This window comes from Drosophila santomea, chromosome 3R (assembly GCF_016746245.2).
Source record: "Drosophila santomea strain STO CAGO 1482 chromosome 3R, Prin_Dsan_1.1, whole genome shotgun sequence".
Classification (NCBI taxonomy): Eukaryota; Metazoa; Arthropoda; class Insecta; order Diptera; family Drosophilidae; genus Drosophila; species Drosophila santomea.
Window position 1 is genome coordinate 19,848,470 of NC_053019.2, and position 19,626 is coordinate 19,868,095.

Consider the following 19,626-nt stretch of genomic DNA (forward strand, 5'->3'; position numbering starts at 1 on the left):
TATTCGTAGAGCAGTTGAGTTTATTAAAAATACGTATATTTGCCTATCAAATTGTACATCGTCTTATGTGGTATTTATTAAACGATATTGTAAAATGTACGTCTAGCTATATGGTAACCTGTTACAGAGCTGATCCAAATGTTCCGATTTGTATTTGTTTGCTAAACTGTTTAACGCTGCATGTTTCTAAATGTTTTAACACTATCATGTTGATGATATTTGGTGCCAACTGTTGTGAGCACTCTAAGTTCGCGAATAAAGTTGTAAAATATTCAGATCAAAGTTGATCTATTCAGGTGTAACATTGTGGTCCAACCTCCGGTGGTGTAATGGCTAAACATGTCCAGTAGTTCTAAGACACAGCTTGAAACTCGTTCGTCTCGGAAATGTAGTCTGTGAGCTTGTTCTTCACCTTGTGCATTGTGGTCACATGCCTCTGGACAGCACTGCGATCATTGAACTGTCGCCCGCACTGTTTACAGGAGAACATGACGCCAGCGTGGGTGACCAGATGGCGGCTTAGGCCCGACACATGGTTAAAGCTACGATGACACAGATGGCACTTGTGCGTCCGAGAGTTTCCCATGTGCACGCGACCAATGTGCTGCTGCAGGTTGGACTTCTGGGCGAAGCAACTGGAGCACTGTGGGCACTGATGGCGCTTTACGCCCGTGTGGGTGTCCATGTGACGCTTGAGCACCTCGCGCTGGGAGAAGGACAGTTCGCACTCGCTGCACTTGAACGGTTTCAGGCCCGTGTGGATTATCATGTGCCGTTTGAGGGAGCTGGCGCATGAGAGTTGCAGTGCGCAGCTGGGGCACTTAAGCGTGCCGCCCTTTCCACTTTTCAGCCCCTTTATGTGGGTATTGTGGTGGCGCGTCAGAAGTTTCTGCGTAGGAAAGGCCACCGGGCACAAATGGCACTGGAACGACTTCACCGTGTGTGTTATGCGCCCCGTTTTCGGTTGAGGGCAACTGGACTCCTGCTTGAACACCAACTCACTCGACCTCTTTCGTTTCAGGGGCGACTGCTCATCTCCATCGTTCTGTTCCTTTTCCTATAAATAACAGGATTGAAGTTATATTTGAGTTTAATTTTAAGTCATATGCTTAGTTACCACTATAATGACATTTTCGTGGAAGCTGAAGACCTGTTGCTCCTGAGATATCTCCTCGCCCAGGTTAAACACCACCACGTCTTCGATTTCCTCTGGCTTTTCGCCACTGAACTGAATTTCGCCATCTTCCTTGACTAAGTAATAGGTTTAATGAAGTAAGAATTTATTTATTTTTTTGCTAAATATACCCACTTACTGTTATAGGAGGTTATTCCGTTGTCCTGGTCAAATTCGGGAGTGGAGTCCTGGTTTTGATCCTCCGAGCTAGCGGAGTTTATGATGTAGATCTCTCCATTATCTGTGTGCACTACATCCCCCGATCCAACCATGTTGATATCCCTGAAATCTTCACCACTATCCGCGGGTACTTCCTCCTCCAGTTCGAGGCCATCTATGTTTACATCGCTCGTACTTACGGGTTCGGAATTGCACCCCAATATAAATTCTTCTTCTTTCGCATCCTTCGTGGGCTGTATCACCTTTTGATTGGCGACGACCAAACTGGGGCGTCGCTTTGGAAGAGATTTAAGTTTTGGCCTGGGGGTGGAGGCGTCTTCATTGGCTTGCGTCTTGGACTCCGGCTCGGACCCATCCAAAGACTCCCAGCGACCGGCCTTCTTCTCGGTGAGATACACCTCCAATTCGCCTAACAGCATGGCCAGCTGCTCCTTTCTTATGTCCTCGCTAACCTCGTTTCGCAGGTCGTCTCTAACCTGGTTGCGCACCTCCTCGGCCAGTTCCTTGCGCACCTCACTGCGCACTTCCTCCGCCAGTTCCTTTCGCAGCTCGGTGGACAATTTGGTTCGAAGTTCTAGACGAGATTTGACCAACCGCTTATGCATTTCCGCTGTCTGTTCTTCCTTAAACTCGTCTCGCCACTTTTCGTCCTCCAACTTGCGCACTTTGTCCTGCGCCTCGATGAAGGCTATCGAATCCTCAAACTCCAGCTCGTCCTCGTCATAGTCGTCCGGATCCTTGGAGAAGACGCGGCTTCGCTTCCCGAGCCCCAGAAGCCGGACATGCTTGCGAAGCTTCTTCTCCGCCCACTGGCAGCGCTGCCGGAAGAGGAATGACTTTTCCAGCTGGTAGCGGCACTCCTGACAGATCCTCTTCGGCAGAGTATCCGTCGCCTTGGCGTCCAGTGAGACGCAGGCCATCAGGCGCACGGGAATCGAGAGCTGGGCGTCGTCCTCGTCGAAGATGGCGTACGCATCCTGGTGCTCCTTGAGGCAGAGGCGGCACAGGGTCGCCAAATCGGGATACGACGGCAGCGCGTCCATAGAGTCGTCTATTTTTGGTAAATCAACGTATTTACTCGGTGGCGTCTCTGCATCGCAAGCAATGTGACCGCAGACTGGGCGGCAAAAAATACCTTCTTTCGAAACAAAGTCAATACAGTCACACTATTCATAAATAAACAAAATTTTAAATAAAATTTAAAACGCTTTTATTTTGGTTACAAAACGATACATAAGACTATTCCTGTTTTATTTATTCAAGTTTAAGGGTATTTATTGATATACATGCTTAAATTGGCTTTTACGTTTGTCAAAACGAGTGATATTTTAATAAATGCCTATGCAATAATAATAAATATTGGATGAAATGGAATAGGAAATGCATATTTGAAGATTTCAAGATGACAATTAAAAATAGTAATGGCTTAGCTTAGTGCACAAAAAAATAGTATGCTTATAATGTAGAGGGTTAAACTACCGTAGTAATACATAGAACACTTTCAATACATAATGCATGTAAGTTCATTGGCGGACTTTTACTGGCTACGTGACGGTGTTATTTAGCTTATCCGCTCCTCTGAGACGACAGCGCACACAATTATTAAAATCTGCGTACGACTTGGGGCTTCCATTCTTGATGGAGCTGTGCTTACGGCAGAGGTTCTCGCTCATCTTCTTGGAGCTCACAAGGCGGCCTCTTTTGCGACAGGGCAATTGGGTTTGAACATCCTTTAAAGGAGATTGGTAGGCATTCAGAAAGGTGTCCTTGTTGAAGTCGGCGCGCAGATGACTCAGCTGGGGATCGTTCATGTTGATCTCAACCATGGGCACGGCAACTAGTGGCGTTGCAGCTGGCTGTCTGCTGGCCTCCGGTTCATCGTCTATTTAATAAGTGTACCAATGATAATCATATAAGTTGTCGTTGTGAAAGAAGGGGTGGTCTTACCCAGTAATTCCACCACGCTGTCATCGTTCTGCTCCATTAGCTCTTCGCCTAACTCTGCTTCGTAGAAACCACCAGCCTGGTCAGCAGGCAGCTGACTGCATGAGCTCAACTTTATCTCGTAGGACGCCTCGTTGCGCTTGCGCACAAAGTAGCGTTCCAGTTCGTCGAACACGTCGTCCAGGACGCTGAGACGCAACTGCTGCTTCGCCTCGGCTATGACGACCTCCTCGAGTTCCGCCCGCAGCTCCAGCTCGATATCCGACCGCACCGCTTGCTTGCAAGTGCTGAGCAGCTCCTTCTTATAGGCGTCGATCTCGCTGCGAATGAGCTGTGCAGCCTGCTGACGCCACTGGGCATTGTTCTCGGAGCAGGCAGTGGGCGTGCATCCTTCCACATCGCGTAGCGCACCCCGATCCTCCTCCAATTCGCTCAGCTTCGTTTTGACGCCCTGTCGTTGCAACGCCTTGTGGCGCCTCAATCGGCGATCGGCTGCAAGGCAGCGTCGTCGGAAGCAGTGCATCTCCTCCAGTCGCAGGCGGCACATGGTGCATATGTGCTGTGACAGCCCGTCTCCGGCCTCGATCTCCAGTGATGTGCAAACCATTATCCGCAACGCAGTCGTTCCATTTGTGCCGAAAACAGGAAAGTTGGCGTCCTTTGCCAAGCACAGGCGACAAACATTCATGTTGGATTCGCAGGAGAATTCGGAGAGTGGCAGCCGGACACCAGGTACTATTAGGTACTATTTGGTATGATTAATACTTTGGCAATCTTTCCAAGAGCCAATTTAGAACATGAAACATAAAACCATTTAAATACAAACAAACACAAATTAGGGACGTAGCAACCATCAACAGACTTAGCCGATATCTTATCGATAGTCCCAGTGTGGCCATGCGTTCTGCAGCTTAATAATTCGAGGCTGGCAACTCTGCTCTTGATGTGACCGTATTTCTGCTTGTCAACTGGCGGGAGAAGTTCAAATATTTGAAAAGTTACAACAGTACCATCGAGTGAAAGTCACATTTGGAAAACTTCAAATAGAATTAAAAACACACATTCATATATCAAACAATTTCATTATATTTCATTAAATATTAAGTATAAATACGCAGTTAACTATTAAGTATTATATACACAATTACAATAAAATATTCAGTCACTATAATGCTTCTTCTATATACAAAGTACGATATATATTATATCAAAGGGCATGAACTCGCCGCCGCACCTTAATAAATTATGCAATTCAATTCCATGATAATATACAGTAACAGTCGTCTGTGTTCTCCGGGAGTTTGCCGATTGATCTTCTCACGTTGATTTAGGATTTGCGCCGAGGATTGCCTACTCACAGATAAAATGTTTGCAAAAACAATAAGTCAAGGACATTTAACAGTGTTTTCGTTTTGTTTCGTTTCGCATCGTTTTGATTTCATACTCATTTGCTCTTTGCTTTATCGCTTGGGTGGGGTGTTTTGTGTGTGTGTGGGATTTTGATTTGTTGTGGTAAATAAATAGTATTGATCGATTATAAACGATATTCAACATTGAAATACATCAATCATTAGGCATATACATAACTACAGGATATAATACAATACAGGATCGTTGGGATCAGGATCGCTCTGCCAGCATTGCTCCTCAATCGTGGCGCCAGCTCTGCGGCAATACGTAATCCTTCACCTTGTAAAGCGCATTGGCATACCAATGGATGCCATTCTGCTGCTCCGCTGAGGTCACCACCTTTGGCGAACTGTGCAACTGCTCCTTGGCGGGCAGCCACGCCTCCAGCGTGGACAGGAGGCGCATGGGTGCCAGTCCCCAGTGGGCCAGTGACTGGCTGTTGATCACTGCATAGCAACTGGCGGCCACCGAGTTGACCACAATGGTACCCTCCCGAGTCAATGGCGCCACCACGCCCTTACTGCGCACACTGCCCACCTTGACGACTCGCTGGGGCCTCAGTTCACCTGTTTCCGAGTCCCGGACAAGCACCTGGTTCTTCTCCTCGATGCGATCCGCAAACACAAAGGTGAGCTTCTGGCTCTCCGGCTGCCAAACGCTAATCAAGTGAGCCGGAGTCACGGTGAGCACAGCACCACCGTCCGTGTGCAGCTGCACAAAGTTCTGCATCTGCTCGAGGTTGCGGTCCATGAAGAGGATCACTTCGCTGTAGACGGCCTGTCCGTTGGCGGTCATGCTCAGGACACGGTCTCCGATGGAGAGCTCGCCGAGCGGCTTCCGGACTCCACTTTCCAGCAGCGCTGTGCTTTCCGGCGTGAAGCAGCCGTGCACGTGGGAACTGATCGACGAATCTGCAAGTAAGAAAGAAAAGAGTTTGGTTAGAAAAGAGGATTTCAAAGAAATTATTAGATACTATTGTAATTAGCTTAAATTCATCTAATAAATATTTAGCACAAGAGTAGTTTCATATTTAATTTCAAGTTTTATAATCTCATTGCAAGGGTGTTCATGTACTTTACACAATCTAAAATCAAAAACACCATTGCTGATCTGCAGATTGCTTGTTTGGTTACTGAGGGCCGCCCAGGTAATGGCATTAGTTTGCTAATCTAATTTGGCGTTAAGCATCCAATTGCCAAGCCCAACAAGTCAAAAAGGTTTTCACAGATCCGGGGCTGGCCCGTTGCAGCCCAATGTGAAACAATGGGCCCGAAAGGACTGAAAGGACTGCCTTTTGCGGCTCGCCAACAAGCCAGGAACATAATGCGATCGTGGAACAGAGCACCGAGATCCGAGATCCGAGATCGGAGATCAGCAATCTGCGATCTGCCAGGCATATCAATAACAAGCGCTCGGCGTGTTTTTGTTTCGGCTTGCACAAAAATTGTGATCTTGTTTTCCCTACAAGATTAGCCGTGGGATCAGCATCAGGAACATCCGAAGCCGAACTCGAGCCAAAGCCGCTTAGAAATCCCAAGGAGAAAAAAAAATGCAAAGAAATAATATGAAATAAAAAGGGGATGGGCCAGGTAGCAGCTTGTGGTTTGTTTTCCCAACCTTTTTGGCAACCTGTTGGCAATTACCGAACATGCTGCAACCCACCTAAACAATAATCGAAGTGCAGGCCACATTAATCATCATTAATGGGTATCGGATTGCAGGGACAAGCGGCCAGGGGCCAGGGGCCCACCCAGATGCATCTGGAAAATGCACGGGATGCACTTTGTAGAACTTTCTCTGGGGGCCTTCACACTCGAAGCGCCGATGCTGCTTGTAAAATTCAAATTAAAAATTCCAGACCAAATGCGACCACTAACCGTGCGCTTTATTATAATGAGCGGCCATAAAGTGGCCTTGTTGCGGCTGCCGCTGCCCATGGAATTCCAAAGAAAATGCACCTTCCCAGTGGCCAGGCCGAAATTCCCATTGATGCATTTTGGTAAACAGAGACAGGCGGACACACAAAAGTGTAGAAACAATAAAAATCGGATTAAATACATATGGCTGGCGGTCTATAAAACCTATAATCGATGGGGTAATGGGCAAGGGGAATGTGGCTGGGGGATCGGAGTAGGAATCGGAATCGGGAACCGAAAAGAACAGACGAAATGGACAAAAGATTCAGGGGGGGAGATGGAGAGGAAGCGCGGTAGTAACAAGAAAAATTGGTGTGAAATCTACCTTCTACCAAAAACAGGCACTGGCACCGAAACAGAAACGGAGACCAAAAATAAAAACGAGGGACAAGAAAAATCTCAGGCCGTCTTCGTTGTTGGCGGTGAGTGGAAAGTGAAGAACTTGAAGGGTCATAAATTAATAAACCATTAAAGTGGTTAAAATTATCGTTATTTTATCTTTGTTGTGAAGACTAAACTGATAAATTATTACAAAACAGAGTACAGCCAAGCTGGTGCTGCTGCTCTTGTTGTTGTTCTTCTTGTTGCTGCTTTTGTTATTATTGTTGTTGTTGTTGTTGGCTTGGTGACTGATCGTTTGGACAGCATTAACATGAACATGCAACAGCAACAACAACAACACGCGCTTGGGGCCTTTAATGCGCGCGCGCGACACACCAGCAACAACAACAGCAACAAAAGACAGCAGCAACATTGGTAAGAGCGAAACAAAAATAAAACGAAAAAAAAATTAGTGTCGACAAAAAGGTTTACAGCCATTACTCTTCGTCGTCGTGCTGATGCTGTTGTTGTTGTTGTAGTTGTTGTCGTTGCTTTTGCTGTTGCTGCTGCTGCTGCCGTTTAGGCCCCACAAACGAAAGACTTAGGCAGCGAACTCGAGGCGCAGCGAATGCTGTGCCAAAACTGTCATAAGCCCGTGGTTTATGTGCAGCCGGCTATCAGCAATCAATCGCCCCGTAATTTATTGATAGCTAGCAGCAGCAGCACCAGCAACCAGCAAACACATGGCTTTCAGGACCCGCTGGACCACACGCACACACATGTTGCAGGATGGGCATTGGATGATGACCTGCTTGCCACTTGTTCCTCGCCCGTCGGCTGACCTTTTGATATTGCCCAACGAGAGTGAGAGAGAGCTGGATGGGGTAGGATGACAGCAGGATGCAGGTTCAAAGCCTGGCGGCTCCTTTTATAAGCAATTAGAATCAATGAGCAAGGACACTCGGCTCCGTTTCCTTTCCCTCGCCCTTTTGTCCTGCCGCAATCTTTATGGGCCGCCACCAAAAGTCACAATATTGTGACTCGACTGCGTGTGTGGGAAAGAGGCGTGGCATCTTGTAATTGTAGATGGAAATTAAATGAACAACTGACAGCCGGTCGCACCCAAAGTGTCTATCTGTCTGTACGAGTGTGTGTGTGTGTGTGGGAAACTTGAAAGGGAAAATCCCCCTAGAGCCGCTAAAGAAATGCAAAAAACCAAAAAGAAAAAAAAATGAAGAAAATGAAATATATAAAAAAGGAAGCGAAGAGAGAGAGCAAATCTTGGCAAGAAAACTTAATTGTCTTGGCCCGTTTTGGTTGGCTGAACGGGCCAAAAGCATTTTCTTCTCGGCCTTTGGGGCAGTTTCGTTATGTTTCGGGGAAAACTGGTTGCTGGCCATAATGGCAGCTCACGGATACACACTTTGACGGCCAGGCTTGTCTTAACTGATGATGCTAACTTGCTGGCCGTTTGTATTTTTGTTTTTTTTTTCTTCTCTTTTTTTTCAATTAGGCCCGCGCTCAGGTTTTAGCCCGGCATTTAATTCATCTTTGCCTCTTTGCCTGTTGCCAGTTGCCAGTTTGCCTGTTGCCCGTTTTGCCTGCTTCTCCCAACAATCTTGGCCAGTTTGTGCTGCCTGAGAAACGCTTTGGGTGTCGTATCATCAATTCGTTTAATTTGACAGGCGCAAACCTAAACATGTCAAAACAACAGCCATGCGGTTAGTAGTGGTGGTTGCCGCCTCTGGAGCCGACTTTTCGGGTTCAGTCCGCAGTCCCCAGTCCGCAGTGCTCGTACCCCAGACCATCCACTTGGCCAGTCCGGTTTTCGTACTTTGTTGCCGTTTTCTTCCTCTTTCGGATCTTGAGAGTCCAGTCTTTTCAACTGGCACTGGACACTGGCACTGCAGCCGTGGCCAATGCGATGTGCAGGGCGAGTTGTAAGCTGCGAGCGGCTGAAATTTGCCAACGCCTGTCAGCTTAGCGATCGCCAGTACGAAACATGCGAAATTACGCTTGTTAGTGTCACTTCTGGCTAACTGACCAGGCCCACCCATCACCCATCACCCATCGCCCAGCACCTCGGACACGGCTTTCTGCATCCTACGGATTGCACTTACTTCAAGCAGTGTAAGGTGAGGTGGTGAGTATGCGTCTCTATCGAACCGGAAATATATTTATGAACTTATTAAGTTAATATTAACATAACATTATGAGTCAACGTTTGTTAATATTCATGGATGTATGCATTTGATATTAACAACGGCTCAACTGTTACCTAACTTTAAAAAAAATACTATTCACTATGAAAAATGAGCATTTAATGAATATAAAAACAGCGATTAAGTAAGCGATGTGGACAATTACCTGACTTGACGGAGCAGTAGATGTGGCGCCTGCTGACGTAGGAGACCCAATCGAATCCGGCCTCGACGGCCAGGCGGGCGAGCATGCCGTACTTGGACTGGTCGCGATCGGAGGTGGCAATGGTCACCGCTCGGCCCTCGTAGTGGAGCGACTCCTGGCCGTGGTGGTAGTCCTCGTCCCAGCTCTCGGTGACCAGCAGCCGGATGCCGGGCCATTCGTTCATCACCGAGTAGGCGAGCAGATTCAGTTTCTCCCTGCAGCGCTGGAAAGGAAGGGGCAGAGAACAGAGAGATCGATTAGGTATTGTTAATAGCCAGACGCCATGTTTGAGTCACACCACGCAGCACGCACGAGGGAGCGGGATGGCACGACAGTGCTGTCGAGGGGGGCGTGGCATGCGGGCGTTCATTTCGGTGGCCCAAAGGGCACAACGCGTTCATTTTGCCCACTTAGTGCACTCAAGAAAATTATTGCGCATTTTGACAGTGAGATGATTACATTTTTTGGGCAAAAGTAGAGAGGGAATGTTGGCAATCAAATTTTGTAAATAACAAGAAAATACCACTACATATGCCTATTTGGTTCAAAAAATAACCAGCTGAAGGAGGTAGGATTTTTTCCGAGTGCACTCGTACCTTTTCGGCTCTGTGAGTCTGCCCTTTTTGGCCGCATCCTTTGAACCTGTTGCTGCAACCTCAACAAACAGGCGATCTTGTTTGCCCAGTTCCCTTTTGGCCAAAGGCTTATTTGCCCATGCTTACGCGCAGTTCAAACACTGACCCTCGATGATGTGGATGTGGATGTGGATGGTGACCCTAACCCACGCTCGCAGATAGACCTTTTATTTTCTCCCTTTTCACTCTTTGTTTTTCCTGTCGATAATATGAAAATGCTTACGCTTTGTTTGCCAATGTGGTGGGTGCTCATCCATTTGTCGGCTCGTTTTCATTTGATTTCCTTTAGTGGATACAACTCCGGCCGGTTGAAATGCCAGCCAAGCAGCAAAAGGATTCGAACAAGTCTATGCAAATATTTGAGATCCCAAAAATTCAAAAATTCGAAAACGAAAAAAAAAAATATGAGACTCAACTCAGAGCGGCAACAGAGTGTCTTAAAGATTGAGCCAGCCACAAAATCAATTATCAACGGACTGAGTCCGGGTGACAGGATGTTGCCTTTGTGGGCAAACAGAATGCGAGCCGTAAAATCAATTTGCGACACGGAGATCCTTTTCTTCTATTTTTTTCCTTTTTTTGTACTTGATGGCAAACCACAGCGATCAGTTTTTGCCTTTGCGGGCTTATGTTTTGATGAGGTGTGGATCTGTAGCGGTAACTGTTTGCTATTATTTGGCCAAAACAGGGCGGCCAAATTTGTCACACAGTTTGTGGCCCTGTGGCAAATTGAGGATTGTGGGATTGAGGTGGCAGCGGCAGTGGCAGTGGCAGGCCGCATTCCGAGAAGAGTTCAATGATATTTGCCCAACGCGCTGCAACTTTGCTTTATTAAAAGGCTTAACCAGTCGAGAGTTGGGACTTAAGAGGCGAGAGCCAAGCCGTGCTAATGAGCACAAAAGCGTAACGACAAACAGCGGATCGCTGGATATATCCATATATCCATGCAGCCATGGTGCCATGGTGCCATGGAGTCATGAAGCCATGGTTGGGGTAAAGACAAACGCTTTTGTCTTAAGCACTGCCAACGATGTTTACCCAACATGCTAATGCATTGAGCTCGAATTCGAATCGATGCGCGCTGGACGCGCAATGTACAAACAACGGCCGTCTCAGATCTCAGAGATCTCGGAGATCTCGGATCTGGGTTCGGGGATCTCGAAACTGGGATCTCTCCGCAGATCCCATATTCCACATACGACGACGAACTCCCAGCAACTCTGCACTCCGCCGTCCAAGTTCGTTTGCCGACGGGTGCGTAAGGTAAACATTTACGGATACACGGCGTCGGCGGCCCAAAAAGATGGCTAAATAATGTGTGTGCCTTGTAAGTGGCCGTTAGACAACAGCGTCAAGTGTAAATAAGCCCCGTGCCCCGGCAACTCGGTGTATCGGAAAATCCCAATCCCAATCCCAATCCCTATGCCCATACTGATACCTATTCCTATATCCATACCCATACCATCTCCCCCTAGGAAAGCTGCATTAATTAGACATTCAACAAGGTGTGAATTTTGCCTTTTCTTCAGCCATTACCTCGAAAAAAAGGGGGAAAATCTGAGATCCCCGAAAATCCAACCACGCCCCATTGTGTGTTTTTTTTTTTGTTTACATGCGGCAGGGTGGAGGAGTAACTGCATTTGATTTTGGCTATTTCGGTTTCTGTTTTATATTTTTTTTATATTATCTCGCCCATTTTATTCGCCTCTGATGCGTTTTTAATGGACGCGCGACTGCAGTTTTATTGATTTAAATTGTCTGGCTGGCTGGCTGCCAATTTGACGCTCTTAATGGTCGGGCGAAATTATTATGGCACGAAGATTATTAGGCACTCATCATCATTAGGCCGCGTCCACGTCAAGACGCGAGTTCTCTGAGTTGGCCAAGTCAGGTCGAGTTAATAGCCCGCTCTCGAGCGGAGACAAGTTCGGGGGCTTTGTTTGTTTTGCCCATCCCAAAGCCCATGTCCACCATACCACACCATACCATATACCATCTCCCATATACCATCTCCCATATGTGGGCTTTTTTGCGAGGGTCTCGGATTACTTGGGTACCCCAGGGAAACCGACGATTAGGAAACGACACAATTTAACGACATAATTCAAGTGCGCATTAAGTTACGGCTGCCAGGGGAGTCACCCCTTTTTTTTATATACAACAGCATATATGTGAATATATTCAGATGCACGTGCTCTATGGTGTAAGCAGATATGGCATATCCTTTGATTCCCGGCACTGATTAAGATCGCAGAGGAAGCGAAAACTTACAACTGAGGAAGCGACACAGGATATAGTCGAAAAAATACAAGTTGAAACTCTGAAGAAATCACGTCACCCACCTATATGCACACACACCCACACACACACACATTCTATATGTGATATGTGTGTCAACGGGATCTGAGGTGGGCCACTTGAGGGCCGCCACTTAGGTGGCAACTTAGGGTTTCTCGCATTCTGGAGTTTGGTGTTTGGAGTCTCTTGTCTCGTGTCTTGAATCTTGAGTCCCAGTATCTCAGTATCTTAGTATCTCAGTATCCCAGAATCCCTTGCCATCAGTCAGCGGGCCTTTTAGCGCCCTGTGTGGCCCACTCGAGCGCACAGTTTTCCTCACTTAATTGGCAAACTGTTATGGTGTTATGGATCCCCTGATGGATTCAAGTGCAATGCCAATCCGCAGCTCCAGCGCATTCTGTTTATTTGTGTTGCCAATCTATTCACAGCTCGTCATCTCTTCATTAGAATTAGCGGCGGTCTTTGATTTGTTTACGATGCGCGCTGGCAGCGCAATTATTACAGCGCAAAAATCAAATCAAATATCGGAAATCGGGAAAAGCAGAAAGGACAGCAAAAGTCTGAAGTTTTAATTAATTGGAAACGAATGGTACTGTGTTTACGGAATCTGGACAGATCATCCGGGGTCCGAAGTCTGCTCCTGTCCTGTCTGTTTGTTTGTCGCTTTTTGTTTCCTTTTATAAATGGCAGAGCATTAAAAAGTTGAAACCTTTATTGGATTAATGGGGGATTAAGGGTTTCGGTATCGCAGCTAATTGAATTTTTACCACTTTGGCAGAAGTTCAAGTCAATTGGTAGATAAGCACAAGTTACCTAAGTAATTCAATTTCCCACTTAAAAAATGCAAATTACAAATTTCCATTTACGAGATTTACTTAAACGGCTTACCACAAAAACCAAAAGAAAAAAAAAACCCCAAACGCATTACAAATGCTCGTAAATCACGCGTCAAATAAATGTCCATAAGGGGAAGGCGTCATTTTATTGTTATTAATTAAATGCTATTAATTTGCAGAAATCGTAAATTAAATCTCAGTTGTGGCCTATTGCCCGTTGCCCCACCTGCCTGCCACATTTAATGTCCCCCCCGGCGATCAGCAAAAGTCATTTGGAGCTCGAGCTTGGAGCTTGGAGCTTGGAGCTTGGAGCTGGCAGTTGGCAGTTGGAAGTTGGCAGTTGGAGGGGCCAAGAGTCAGGTAAGAGTTGAGTTCGGGCCGGGTCTTAAATGATAAGCGCCATAATCCCTGATGTGTGATTAACTTTGATGATGAGTTATGAGCCGCACATTGGCACTGATGGGCCAGCGAGGGTTTGTGAGGGGCTGCAGGGTGCCTTTCCAAGATCCCCGATCCCCCCGTTCTCCGGATGCCCCGCTCCAAAATGACTTGCAGGAATGGAAGCGGAGCAGCAGAGGAGCCATGTGAAATGTGAGTCACTCGCCCAGCAGTAATGTGATAGCCGCGACGCGATCTCTGATCGCGATCTTCTTCGCTCTCGCGGCGCAAGTTCATAAAAGTTTTATGCAAATAAAGCAAAAAAGCCAAGAGATCCAAAAGGCAAATATCGATGGCATTTTTTGGGGCAACAAATCCTTGAACATTCGCGCCTGAGTGCCCTCGTAAAAGTATCAAATTGATTAATAATAATAATATAAAAGCATCTCGCACAAAAGCAAAACAAACAAACAAACAAACAGTGCGAATCCCCACATCGTCTACTTGTATATACATATGTGGCTATATATGATGATGATATATGGGGACTCTTCGCGGAGAGACGACGATTTGTCCACTTTGGCTGACTGATGTTTGTTTGATAAGTTTGATTACTTTGTTTGGCCGCAGGAATGTTCCCACGAAATTGGCTGATGTTTGCTTATCGCAGCATTTGACGTGATTTGATTTGAGTTCCTTTTTTTTTTGGTTTATTTTGGTTTTTTTGGTTTTTTTTTTGGCAAAGGGAAAATGAAACTGAAGCTCTGACATCATCCCACCCAGCGATTTCTTAGGTCTTTTATCATTTTGTCATAATAGGATCAATTTTGAGTCATAATGCTCTATTAGAATGGCTCGGCTGAGGGCTTACTTTGATTTGATTTGAGTGGAGTTGATTTGATGGTGAATGGTGATGTTGCTGGTGATGTTGATGTGCATGTCTGGAAGATCAGGGAGTGAGGAACTGGGGTTTGGACTTTGAGGCACTGCTGCATGCATGTCAATAATCATATCGGATTACCCATTGGCTTTGCCCTCAGCCCCATTGTTGCTACAATTTATGAAATTTTAGAACTTATGCTGCGGCTTTTGACGCATTCTTTTGTCCACATCCATATCCATCTGTCCGCTGCGGTTTCTGCTGCTCTGCTGCTCCGCTGCTCGTCTAATCCCGTGGCATTCAAGATTCAACTTCAGATACCACAGATACAGATACAGATGCAGATGCAGATACATTGGTTCAGCGCTGAAAAGGCTGAAAAGTGTTGCCCTAGACACATTCGCCCGTAATTACCTGAGCCAATGACTTGTCATAAGCTCCAGCACTTTACGATGCATTTGTTCGTTTCGGTTAGGCGCTGCATTGTATAGCGGCTGCTGAAATTTCGCAATTTGTTTATGCAACAACCGAGAGGGTGTAGTACAATGTACAACAAACACGCAGACACAGTCAGGGCCACGCAGTTAGCAGTCCGTTTTGCGAGCGTTTTAAATGGCCACAACGAATTGTTTAGCAGCTGAAATTCACGCACAGCGGCCAGTAAAGTCACTCGGTCTGATAGCCAGATCCAAATCCACATAAAATGCGTTTTAGTCGCGCTCTGCTGGTACTCCATGGTACTGCCTTGCTCTGCTCCTTGTGGAATTTGGGAAAAAAAAATCTCAATGTCACTGGACAGTATACTCAGCATACGACTTCGGTAGCGGAACAGTTGCCGTTGTAAATATTTGTGCCGTGAACAACAGGATTTTTATGTGCGCCGAGTGTCCTTGGCCCTTTAGTCAATCGCTCGAAGGACCTTGGCCTTCGGTGTCACTGCGATTGTGCTGCCGTGCGAGCAACTGTTAATTGTTCGCCAGTTTCTGGAAAGGCTGCGATACCCATTGATTGCATATCAAATTCAAGGTAACATCTGAAATGGCTGCAACCATTTAGAATCCCCCGATGGGCGCGTGGCAGTTGCCAAATGCAATTTGCTTTAAGTTTCCAGGTGAAACTCTAGCCGGCGAGCAACTGTTTCGAATAATGCGATTACACTTCACAGTACAGTGAAATCAGATTTGATAGATTCAAAACGATTCTGCGAAAACACCAACCACTCTGACTAATAAAACAACGAATTGAAAGTCATTGTAACACTTGTGTGCGCTATCCTATAGTCTTAAATCAACTTTATTTGTCGGTGGTGGCAGGCGTAATCTGTCTTCCCACAATTTTGATTAGTGGGGTATGTTGTTCAATAGAAGTAGAACCAAATCGGCCAAGGAAAATGGAAGTCCGCCATAAATGCCTAATAGCTCGTTTATGGCGCTAATCAATAACAAGGCTATTTTTACACCGCGGCACTTAAAATTTCATTAAAGTAACACGCAGATAAGCTGCTGCGTCCATGGGAAGCGTGCCGATTATATACGACTATATCAGCAACTTCAATGTCGACCCTCTTAGGGGGGCATGACTGTATTGCAACCACCCCACACGCAGTTGGCTAATTGGAAATGCTGTCGCCACTTGTTTTTAGCTGTTTCGCACTTGGAAAACCCAACCACCGCTCCCCACCCAGCTGGGTGGTCATCCCACCGCTACCCACTCCACTTTCACTGCCCCTGCCCCTTTTTGGGGCGATAAGATACCGCTATTCATCGCCTTAGCTGGTGTCTTAGCACACATTTTTCTGCCACCGATGTAGCGCAACTAGCAACCTATAAGTGCCTGCACCTAAAATAATTTCTACATCTAAAGGCAAATTGTATTATAATAAATAAGTGAAAGATGACTTTAGAGTTAAGGAAACTGGCAAGCAAGAGGACCAATTTTCTTTCAGTGTCTGCATGTAGCTACACATGTTGGCAAATACACAGAGTCACTATCATAGTAGATAGTATCCGTGTATTGGCGAACGGGCTACTTGGCTGCAGTCCGCTTATCAGCAAATCGCCGGCGATAAGCGGCAAATGCTCGCGTGCCTCCACTTTTGGGGCGTGGAAAGGTGGGCGGGTTGGGCGGTGCGGTGTGGTTGAGTAAAACCTGATAAATACCTGGGCTCGTAATCCCCCGCATTCGATACCCTGTTTGTTGGGCAGCGCGAAATGGAAAACGCATTTGTGGGGAGCGTACACAATGTTGTTTAAACTATGTATTTGCAATGATGATCCGGGGATCGATTGGGCTCGAGGTTGTTGAACGCATTGAGTTTGTTTGGATTTCGGTCAGCTTTGCGGCTTTATGTTCGATGGCTTAGTTCGATGGAATTCAGTCGCTATCTGGGATTCGTCGAGTATCGGGCTTCCTGTTTTTTTGCACTTGTGAAACAAGTGCAATGCGGCGATAAGATGCATAATTAATCAAATAAATGGCCAATGCTCAAAACTAATGCGATATTTTGGGCCCTGGTTTATGGCCCATCGCCACCATAAATTTGGTGAAATAACCAATGCTGGCCAAAGTGAATGATTGGGCACTTTTACGCCACGTAGCGTTTATCAATGGGAACTGAGTGGCACAATCTCATGCCATCGGGCGATCGCTTGATAGGCTCTATGGAGCACAGTGCCAGCGATAAGCGATCGCTAATTTGACAATTGAATTTGCGGCCACGGGTTGCAAAATGTGAGTGCAGTGCGCAATGAGCACGGAATTAGCCTAGCCGCAAATCGGAAACCAGCTAACTGATATTGAAGACGAATTCGGAACAATGTCTGCCATAAAATGCCAGCTAATTTATGTTTGACTTCCCTGCCACAGATTTAGCACACATTTCATGGGGTTCCTATATCACAGTAGGCTTACTTTTATCACAAAGTAATACCTATATCAAATAATGGTTTACTATTCTATTGCTTGATTGCACATGATTTTTCATAGAATAAGTCATCTATTTTGCTCAAGCCTGTGGGTTTTCACTTAATGGACGTTGGTAACAATGTTTAATGTTGACATTTTGTAAGTAATTTTTGATTAATCACGACTAGATTACTCAGTCAATATTTTGGTTTTCCCTTATGATTCCCAAAGTCACTTTGTCACAATGATTTCGATAAGCGAAAAATTCTCAATGATTATAAAATTATAAAATATAGTCTGTATAGTATAGGGTTTTCGCTTACCTTGCTCATCAAGCGATCCGCTCCGGTGCCTTCCTCGTCGCGGAAAAGGATGTCCCTGTTGTAGTTGGGCACGAGGTCCTTGAATTTGGGCGAGTCCCGACGGATCACACCCTCCAGTGGTCCGGAGGCGCTGTTCGTGTACTCGGATAGATTGGGTATGGTCTGCTTGAGGACCAGCGGGTACAGGTTGCGCGCCCTATGACGACCCAGTCCTCGGCCAGGACCGCAGCTGTGGGCCGGGCTGAAGTTCATCGGCAAGACGATCAGCAGCAGGGCCACCAGAGAGGTGAGCCTGCTGAGGCAACGCTGCGTATGCGCAATGTGGCGCATCGTTTGCGATTCTGGCGTTGCGGAAATGGAGCTCGCTGTGGATTTGGCGCTGGAACTGTGGCATTTGGCGTCCAGGGAGAGACAGGTGACACTGGCGGCACTGGCCCAGGGCACTGAGCTGGTGTTATCCATGATTTAGCTAAGACTCGCTGTTTGCTGTTTCTCTTGATTGGATTTTGTATTTTCTTTATTTATTTTTTTTTTTTTGGTTATTTAGCACTTCACTTTTGGCACACTGACACGCTTTTTTGGCGACACGTTTGTTGTGTAGATTTATGATATTATTTAGATTTAACCTGGCTAAATCGAAATACTTGGTATTGAGGCGGTAACGCAGAAGGTCCTAACTGACTTAACTGACTTAACGGCCTTACGGTCTTAACTGTTCCGCTGTTAACTCCGCTGAACTGGCAGTTAGCTCTCGGATCGGACAACCGTTGCGCTCGCACTGTGATTGACAAATGACATTTCCGAGCGGAGTATCGTGCGCGCAGAGTGTTCGAGTGCGAGTACGAGTACGAGTGCGGCGGCGAATACGAATGCGAGTATGAGTATGAGTATGAGTACGAGTACGAGGGTGCTTTCAAGAACCCTAGGCCTTTCAGCGCACACACACACACACTACTCCGTCCGAGTTCATTCCGAGTGTTGATGGTGTGCGTGTGCCACTCGACGACGATCGATCGCTCGTCGCTGGTGTTCATTTTTATGCTGCCTTGCCGCGCGGCAAGTGCGAGCGGGACAACTAGAGGAGGTAGCACACTCACACAAGCCTGGCTTGCAAGTGTTAGTGTGGCTGGCTGGGTCTTCGGCTCTTATGTACTAGCTATGTTGGCAACAGATGTTGGATGGCAGGGTATGGAGTGGAGTGGTCCATGGGCTATTATGGCCATGGATGAAAGTGTGTGCCTGTTGCCAATTGGATGTACTGGTGTGCGTCTGTGTGGAGAAGAGCTGCAGCATCCTCGACTGCAACTGCAACTGCAACTGCAATTTCTCTTAACACTTGCACTACTCCTCACTCGACTCTTGTGGCTTGTTAGCCGCTTCTGGCCCTGCAAACTCCTCCATCTCAGCCATCTCCGGCACTCATTGTTCACTTTTTTCCGTTGCCTTTCTTCGTTTTGTTGTTCGTTTCGCTTTATTGCTTGTAAATTAATAATGTTCCGGTTTTTTGTGTATTGTGTGACTCCTGGGCAGCCTTATATATATATACACACTATATACCATGGTATATAGTATGGTATGTGGAGTACATTTAATGCTGCTTCCGTTTGGCAATCTTCGCTGAGCGGAAAAGGTGCTTCAACTAAAGAGTAGTGTATGTTCACCAAAGGCACCGAGCTTACTGAGTCATTGATATTATGGCCACCCTCAGGAAGTGACCATGTTCCGATTAGATATTACTGGTTAATTTCACGAAGGAAATTAATCTTCGCCTGAGGTTCCGTTCAACGCCATGTCAATAATCGCAAATATGTCTATATATATGGCAAAAAACCGATAACGTTTTTGACAAATACAATTTGCAATTAGTTACCTTGTATTTGTGCACAGCAAATAACTAAGTTGCGATTTGATGCCGCTCTCTGGAGATCAATAAATTTGCAGTTCTATCTCTGTTGACTTTGGCTAATACAAAATTCCCCCGAACTGGGAAATCTCCAATTTGAGTATAGCCTCTTCGCACA

The 19,626-nt window shown here is 46.3% G+C and overlaps 3 protein-coding genes across 4 annotated transcripts; all 3 read right to left on the bottom strand.

The window, feature by feature from the left end:
- Nucleotides 1–14: 14 nt before the first annotated feature.
- LOC120451065 (zinc finger and BTB domain-containing protein 17) lies at nt 15–2,477 on the bottom strand. Of its 2 annotated transcripts, none has more exons than XM_039634424.2 (3): nt 1,314–2,475; nt 1,118–1,251; nt 15–1,057 (listed from the first exon to the last, which is right to left on the bottom strand). In XM_039634424.2, exons 1-3 carry the CDS (start codon nt 2,395–2,397, stop codon nt 353–355), a joined length of 1,923 nt encoding a protein of 640 aa, XP_039490358.1. In that variant the 5' UTR covers nt 2,398–2,475; the 3' UTR covers nt 15–352. The 2 variants fall into 2 exon arrangements, 1 of the variants encoding a protein (XP_039490358.1); XR_005616346.1 differs by having other exon boundaries at nt 916–1,057; nt 1,310–2,477.
- Nucleotides 2,478–2,610: 133 nt separating this feature from the next.
- Nucleotides 2,611–4,163, bottom strand: LOC120451066. Its single transcript, XM_039634425.1, has 2 exons — nt 3,302–4,163; nt 2,611–3,236 (listed from the first exon to the last, which is right to left on the bottom strand). Exons 1-2 carry the CDS (start codon nt 3,984–3,986, stop codon nt 2,899–2,901), a joined length of 1,023 nt encoding a protein of 340 aa, XP_039490359.1. The 5' UTR covers nt 3,987–4,163; the 3' UTR covers nt 2,611–2,898.
- A 274-nt stretch (nt 4,164–4,437) lies between these two features.
- On the bottom strand, nt 4,438–18,451 carry LOC120453544 (protein hedgehog). Its single transcript, XM_039638296.2, has 3 exons — nt 17,606–18,451; nt 9,313–9,574; nt 4,438–5,619 (listed from the first exon to the last, which is right to left on the bottom strand). Exons 1-3 carry the CDS (start codon nt 18,065–18,067, stop codon nt 4,946–4,948), a joined length of 1,398 nt encoding a protein of 465 aa, XP_039494230.1. The 5' UTR covers nt 18,068–18,451; the 3' UTR covers nt 4,438–4,945.
- Between the last annotated feature and the right edge of the window lie 1,175 nt (nt 18,452–19,626).